The sequence below is a fragment of the Kogia breviceps genome, chromosome 10, assembly GCF_026419965.1.
Source record: "Kogia breviceps isolate mKogBre1 chromosome 10, mKogBre1 haplotype 1, whole genome shotgun sequence".
Taxonomy (NCBI): Eukaryota; Metazoa; Chordata; class Mammalia; order Artiodactyla; family Physeteridae; genus Kogia; species Kogia breviceps.
Window position 1 is genome coordinate 88,485,706 of NC_081319.1, and position 8,286 is coordinate 88,493,991.

An 8,286-nucleotide genomic window follows, 5' to 3' on the forward strand; every position below is an offset into this window, starting at 1 on the left:
GCACTTAGGACTTGAAAGCTATGGCACTTCCAGGATTCCAAGGAGCAGAGTTTGAAAACCAGCTAATTCTACTCTTACCCCCTTAGTTTTCAGTCCAGTGGCTAAAAGACAAACTGTAATGAGATATCATTAATGTATGAGAAATCCAAGGGGCAGGGATGCTGTTCCAGAAGCTGCCTTTATATTTTCCTGCTCTTTTCTGTCCTGCTCTTATCTACTTGATGGTGCTTGGTACCAGTCACAAAGAATTTGTGAATTCTAGTAGAAAACTAATAAAAGACATTTGGTATGGGGCTGGATTATTAATGTGACATGAGAGGAGAACTGCTGCATTTTACTCTTCCCTCTTCTCTGAAAATGCTAAAATGAAAAGTATAGGTATGTTGTTGAAAAGAAAAGCTCAAAAGGAAACAAAGAAAAAAATCGAGAAAAATAACACCTGAAGCTCAAGAGGTGAGTCTGTGCCCTTTAAGCACATGGTGGATTATGGTCCCAGAAAGGGCTTCTGAACAAGTAAAGTTTGAGATTGTCATGTCCACTGGGTGATGATAGACTAAACAACATAGGGAACCCAAGGAACTATTTTTAGTTGAATATTTATAAGATTAAAGGCAATATTGAGTCATTTCTCCTTTGTAAATTTTTTTGCCTCTGTAACTAAAGAGCTAAATATCTTTGTTTTCATCTGTTTTCCTCCAGGCTGACTTGGACCCTCAAAGACCACCAAAGCCAGAAGTAAAAATCACCAGCTCACAAGAAAATGATAACAATGAACGAAACAAGGATAATCTGTCATAGCATGGATGATTTTTAAAAAGAGAGTACATTGAGTATAAGAAAAATTAAGGGTTATAATACTCGAATAATAAGCATGTAGTTATTGCTAAACATAATGTGACAATATGGTTGAATACTACCTACTGAAATTTAAAATTGAGGCCAAACTAATGGGAAAGACTAGATAACTTTGAATAGCTGCTAAAGCAGAGTGACTATTTGAGATGTGTTTTAAAAAGTCATTTAGAAAAATTAAACAAGAGTGATAGAGGGGAATTTGCACTGGAAGACAATTGGCCACTTGTCTTTGTAAAGATGAAAAAGAACAAGATCATTCCTGTTCTTGGTAAGTGAGATTACTAGATGGCAGCTTATGCTAAAGTACTTATCTAAGAAGGCAGAGAATTTTAAAAAAATGATAATAGGAAATTTTAAAAAATGATAATAGGAAAGCATGTACTATTTTTAAAGCAATAAACTCTTGAATAAACAAATTGCAATTTAGTTTCAGAGATAATTTGAAGATGGCAATAGATTGAAATGTTTCCGTGTCTTGTTGACTCTCCTTTTTTTCTTCATCCTTAGCTAAAATCCACCTTAAGAGAACAAAAAGGAAAATGCAAGGTATTCATTTTGGAGGGAGGAAGTATTCATTCAGTGTATTCCTGACAAATATTGTCATGCCCCTCCCTTAACTGCTGCAGGTTTTAATCCTTATTGGCTTTAATGACACATACTCAGGAAGGAATTATAAAGGAACACCCAATTATATCACTGAGCCTGGCTGGGTGTTTTGCAAATTCTCGCATCCTGTGGATTTTCGTTGATCCAGTCTACCATTACCAATAGTACTCCTCTCTTCTCCTTTGCATTATTATTCAATATTAGAAAACTCAATATTGGCTACTCCGAAGATTGAATTTTCTCCAAACAGTTTTTTAACAAAAAGAACAAGATAGCATAGTAGAAAAAAAGTAGGCTATATAAAGAGTTTGTTACTCCTCAATTTCTCTTGCTTTTTGCCTTATTTCTATTAGGACCACCTTGTCATATTTTTTCCCCTAGGGGTATCAGCAAATATTTATTTTCATGGTCAGTTATATTTAGACTTTCAAGTAGATTCCTTTCTATATAATTAGAAGCTATAGGATAGAAATTGTTGAAAAAAGTTTAAAAATTGTCATAATGAAACCAGTTCCTGATTACAGTTTTAGGGGTTAATTAAATTAACTCAAATTGCCTTGTTAGGCATACATGAAGAAAAAAATAATCGTATTAGTTTTTTGAATTCTTAAGGGATGATGCAGTTCTTCCTTAAATACAAATATGTTTTTCTCATATTAAAGAATATTTTTGTTAATTATGTATAAATTTGAAATTTTAACTTCTTGTGCTTTCATAGAATTCATTATTAATGATAAGTTTAAAAGATTTTTTTTTCCTTTCCAGGTTTCAAAACCAATCACTTGGAATCAAAGTAGTTACATAAAGCACTTAATAATACTATAGAAAACTGATGTATTTTTCCTAGAAGCTATTTTAATATTTTCCACAAATAGGAAGTATATGCAGAGACTATAATGTAACAGTATTGGAAAGAGATACTGATATAATGGTATATTAATCTGGGAGGATGATTATAAATGGGGTCCTATATTTCTAATATAAGCTCTAGATTGTGCTTTCTACTAATAGGCTTATTGTTTCAAATGGGACAATATAGAGCATTGCAGGCTATAAGAAACAATCTTAATAATTCTTGTTGCTAGGGAAATAGACTACCTGGTCTTTTAATGTTAAATTCCCACACTATTACTGGGCCTGGGGTTAATGATTTCAAATAGTTTATAAAAATATGGGATTACATATAAGAAATTATAACTGATTATCAAGGTGATTCTCTTTTCTTTCTTTAATGATGATTTTCTCTCTCTCTCTCTCTCTTTCTTCCTTCTTCAATAAAGATATTCTGTCTCTTTTTTTCCCTGTTCTTTGCTTCATCATACTTAATATTTAGGTTTTCAGGAACTTTTTAAGAGTCATCTTAGTGAAGCACAATGTTACTTTAAATGAAAAAACAAAGTTTGGTATTTTAAGTATACTTCAGGAAGGTGATCGGCCATAATACCTGTAGCAAAAAATTTAAAAATTGGGATGTAATACTTATCTTTTATGTGCATATTTCACCACCTGTCTGTAGGATATAATTGTGACTTAACTTGAGGGATGAATAGTCACTAATAACTTTAAAACACTTTGCAAGCATATGTTACTAAAAAAAAAAAAAAAAAAAAAGAACTATGTCGTCCAACCAAGGAAGAAATCATTGACAGATGATTAAAATTGTAAATGTCATTTTGGATATGACTTTAACACACATGATGAAAGTTAATTCACCTTCCAAATGTGGATGTTTTTCTTGTGGGAATGGTGGCCTCTGTGGCAGAGTAGCTCCACAAATTAAGTGAGACACTGACAGATTTGGAGAACATTTATGTGAGTAAGCAGAAGAGATCTTGGTTAGGCTTCAGGTACTGTTTTATAGAGGGTGTTAATAAGAAAAACTCATGGCGCTTTTATGTGGTAACCAATCACAGAGTGCTTTCACCTGTTCTTTCTTTGTGATAGATTTTCATAGTTTTAATTTTAATGAAATGCTTTTCTTAAATTTAATTGGGTTTTAACACATTTGTCAGCAACTCGTTTGTTAGCTGAAATGGAACATTAGGAGTTTTGCAGCACAAATAAAGAAGATTTTTAACTAAAGTCATTTTCATGCAAAGGACGTATTTACCTGGTTTAGCTTCTGTTAAAATTGCATTTGAGCATCCATGGATTTCTAATTATAAAACAAGATACTCTGGCCATAAGATAACTTTTTACTCATTATATTTCTCTATGGACATAGGATGACTTTTTGTTTACTAAGACATTTTTGGGGGGAATATTAGAAAGCCAGACTCATAGGAAGAGTATGATACCCTCTCGTGCCTCCCGTTTTATGATGAGAGTGTTGATTCCTGCTGTCGTCTTTAAGCACAGACCCATCCTATATATATGTGTGGCTCAGGGTCAGTCTGGTCTCTCTGTAGGCTCTCGATCGTGAAGCCATATTAATGTGAGCTTATTCATGTTAACTCTTCCAGTTATACCTCAAAAACCAACATCCTTGAAAATTTCACTAAATATCTACCTTCTACACAAAGGATAAAGCTAATTCACCTAGTTAAAATTGTGGCCACAGAACAACAGGAAGGCTTCTTTATCTTGTTAACTGACTCTCCTAAAGAATTAGCTCTATCCTTTCATTTTTTGCTCAACAAGGAGCCAAGGCAAAAGTTTATAAAGTAGATTAATTGCTAAGCAGAAAGCATCACATCTGAACTGTTGCCAATCTGAACAGAAATAGACTATGTAGATATACACAGACACATAACAAACACACACTTTAAAATGTTGAAAAGCCTTCCTCAGGCACAGCGTTATTAATGGAATAAGGCTCTTTTGAGAGAAGCAATGGACAAAAACTGTTGGTAAGGAAATGCTAAGAAATGATGTATATCAACGGTGCTTTAAAACATGGTTCCCAAAGACTTTAAGAGGTTTAAAATTCTTCTCAAAATAAAAAAGCTACCAGCATTTTAATGGAAAATTTATTCTAGGGAGGGGTGAGATATATATTAATATATAAAATCTTTTTTTTCCTGAAGTAACTACAGAATACAGTTCTTTAGTCCTGTGTCATCAGTCTTAAGTACCATATACTTTAGGCACAGAATATTTTGTACCAACCACACACAGGCTCTGTCAAAAGGTCATTACTGCTTGTGAATGTGTGTGATTTCCATGAACATGTAGAGAGGACTCTTTTTGGTACCAAGTAGCCAAGTTCACCACAAACAGAATAAAAGTATGACTTATTAGTCTATTAGTTTATCTAATGTTCAAGTTCAGTGCAGAGCTTTTTAGCTTCCTTGTATGAGTGTAATAACTTGGAATGGATTTGTTTTTTAAGGTTATTCTGTTTTTCTAAGGTGATGAGCACATACAGTTCTTCATTATTAAATATCATTTTTGTAAGTAGTGTACAATTTTTGCTTTTCAGAAACTATCCTGGTATTTAGATGGGTCTGATTTTTGTTCTTACCACATGAAATTTGTATATTTCCTACCATGAAGTCTAAGTGACTTGGATGGAGAATGAATGTGTGCCCCTACATGTTGATGAGGAAGAAAAATATTATTTTTGAAGAGGCACAGCATACTGTAGGAGATGGGGAATTAAAAAATGTCTGGATAACAGTAAAGCATTTATAAAATCAGGAGGTAACTAATGGAGCTCTGCTGACTTAAGCCAACAACGACTTAGCTTTAATCTATGAATGGAACCAAATGTGTTCTCTGTTGCTTAATCCACTTAAACCACATAGTTTAATTGAGGGGTTGAGTTACTGTCACAAATGTAATGGCATACGGGAAGAAGGAATGACAGTAGTCAATTTTAGAAGAATATTGAAGAAAACCTATTCTCTTTTTGCTTCAGTGTTTTCCTTGTGTCTTAAATCCTTAATATGTACAGTGATAATGGGTGATTATTGAAGTTGTAGGTAAAGATTAAGTTGAGCTCATCATTTTTGTATGATTTATGTTTAGAACTCTTCTTTGTAAGGACAATTATTTGTTTTGATCAAATTATGAGCTTTTACTTCTGTATCAGTGCTCACTGTAAGTTTGCTGTATTTTTTTTAGCAAATAGATCTGTGTTTTATATAATTAAAATGTGTTTGGATAGTTTATTGTTTGTTTATGATGTTGTGTTGCTAATATTTCATGTATTAATTGTTTTTATGACTTTTTTTCACAAGCATAATAGATACTTTTGATTTAAATCATGTGGAAATTCAGCACATTAAAAGATATTTCTGTTTCTATTCGGCATAAACTTCATTATGTAAATAAATTTTTTTTTACAGCTTCATATACATGTTGTTTAGTTGATAAAAATTTGAGGGATATTTTAAAAAAACTCACTATTTTTTCTTTTATTAAATGGTATTAGAGAAACACAGGTTCAGAATTTTTGTTATGATAAAGGTAAAAACAGAACAAATTATGCACATTTAGTGTAGATATAGCTATAAGAATAAATTTACAGTTTTACAAAGAGATTGGTTAAAATTCTGCTTCAGTTTGTAAGATATTCACTGCCTTCATTCTATTGAATTAAAAGTTTTGTGTTTTCCTTTCATGTTTGAGAAGCAAAAAGTTAAGCAAAAGCATTTTGCCTTCTTAATATGTAATAACAAAATGTGTGTGATTCAGGTACCGTCACTGAGATCTCATTAATGCATCTCTTGTGCAGGTGACCCCTGTATCTTTGTTATTTCATATTTAAACCTGGGCAACTGAGGAGGCATCTAGATTGCCAAAGTCAAATCTCTTTAGACCACGTGGCTAACTGACATTAAAAACTTCCGTAACCAACAAGGACTGTAATTTCTACAAGGTGCTGTAAAATGGCCAGCATGCATTGGTTATCAAACTCTTATTTATGAGACTAAACGTACAGCTTTTCTGCAGGTTTCTAAGTGTTTTTTCTCCCCGGAATGTGACATTAATCTATTAAATCATCGTACAGGTCTCTCAAATGCCCTCACAAACTCAATCTTCTATTAAAGAGACAATGATGCAAGGATGTCCCGCAGTTCTCTTTTCGTTTATTATGGGTTTAGTAATAACAAAAATGATTTTATTTTTGTGATATGCGGGCCTCTCACTGCTGTGGCCTCTCCCGTTGCGAAGCACAGGCTCCGGACGCGCAGGCTCAGCGGCCACGGCCCACGGGCCCAGCCGCTCCGCGGCACGTGGGATCCTCCCGGACCGGGGCACGAACCCGTGTCCCCTGCATCGGCAGGCGGACTCTCAACCACTGCGCCACCAGGGAAGCCCAAAAATGATTTTAAATTGCATAAAACACCCACAGAGTTTAAAATTCAATGAGATACTCCCCTTGGTTTCACTGTATTTGTTCCTCAGGCCTCCGGGTCCCGCGAACTTCGACCCGTGGAGACCGCGGCCGCCGTCAGGTCGCGGAGGCGGGGATGGGGGAGAGGTTCGCCGCCGCCTCAAGGCTTGGGCCCTGGCCAGAGGGTGGCCGTGGAGAGGGCTCTGGAGCTCTGCAGGAACACAGCTCCCAGTCTGTTCCTGGGTCCCCCAGCTCACCCGCCGGCCCGAGGCCTGAAGGCCTGGAGGGCTCCGGGGAGAGGGCCGCGCTCCGCCTCTCACCGGGAGGTCCCCTGCCCCGCTGACCACTGGCGGAGCGGGACCTCGACCCGCCTTGCTCCCGGTCTCGCGCCGACAGTCTCGCGGTATCCAGGTCTCCGGCCGAAGGTTGAGCGCTGAAGGCTGCGCGCCCGCCCGCCTCACCCGCCATTACACTAGCAACGTTTATTGAACACGCAGTTTTTCCCCATTAATTTGTGGTGGGAACTATATACCAAATTCTCAAGATTGGAGGACAATACTATTATGGACTGAATCACATTCCTCCAAATTTGTAGGTTGAAGCTCCCAACCCACAGTGTGACTGTATTTGGAGACAGGGCCTTTATGGAGGCAATTCAGGTTAGATGTCGTCATGAGGGTGGGGTTCTATTCTATAAGAATATGCTTATAAGGCTGTCCTTATAAGAAGAGGAAGAGACACCGGAGGAGCTCGTGTTCGCTCACTGGACAGGCGCAAAGGAAAGGCTCTGGGAGGACACAGCAAGAAGGTAGGCATCTATCTGTAAGCCAAGAAGGGAGGCCTCACCAGAAACGAAATCTGCCAGTACCTTGATTATGGACTTCTAGCTCCAGAACTGTGAGAAAAATAATGGCCTGTTGTTTAAGCCACTCAGTCTGTGGTATTTTGTTATGGCGGCTGAGCAGACTAATATAAATTCCTTCTCTTTGCCGAGTCCTAAATTATGTAATGGGATTTTTTTTGTGTGTGTCAGTGAATATACATGAGAAGATATTAGTTTAGAAGTGTTTGACCTGGGAGGCCATGAAGACAGAACTAATGTACGGTAGTCAGCACAGAGTAAGCATTCCGCAGCTGTTAGATATTAGGATTATTAGCTTTCTGACTTGGTTTTTGGCATCTTCTTTTGAGACTCCTGCCAACTTTCCCTGGCTTCTTACCGCCTCTTTTCTATCCACCTTTGAGCCAGAATTGATTCTTTATTGGTGCTTTTCCATTATTGACAAAAAATACTCTCCAAAGCTCATAGTTTCGGTCTTGCTGTACCTATATTAGCTTGGACCGGCTAGGATCACAACTTTTGTCTGTTACTAAAGTTGCTGATTAATCTTAAGGGGGGGGCTTCCCTTGGTGGCGCAGTGGTTGAGAGTCCGCCTGCCGATGCAGGGGACACTGGTTCGTGCCCCGGTCCGGGAAGATCCCACGTGCTGCGGAGCGGCTGGGCCCGTGAGCCATGGCCGCTGAGCCTGCGCGTCCGTAGTCTG

At 37.3% G+C, this 8,286-nt stretch overlaps 1 protein-coding gene across 2 annotated transcripts in view; it reads left to right on the plus strand.

Moving 5' to 3' along the window:
* The window catches only part of DCDC2 (doublecortin domain containing 2), a 158,027-nt gene extending 151,642 nt beyond the window's left edge, over positions 1-6,385 (plus strand). For both annotated transcript variants that reach the window (XM_067006670.1, XM_059077586.2), the window contains one exon: positions 700-6,385. In XM_067006670.1, the coding sequence (XP_066862771.1) occupies positions 700-798 (99 nt within the window). In that variant the 3' untranslated portion in view covers positions 799-6,385. The remainder of the gene's footprint in view (positions 1-699) is intronic.
* Positions 6,386-8,286: the final 1,901 nt, after the last annotated feature.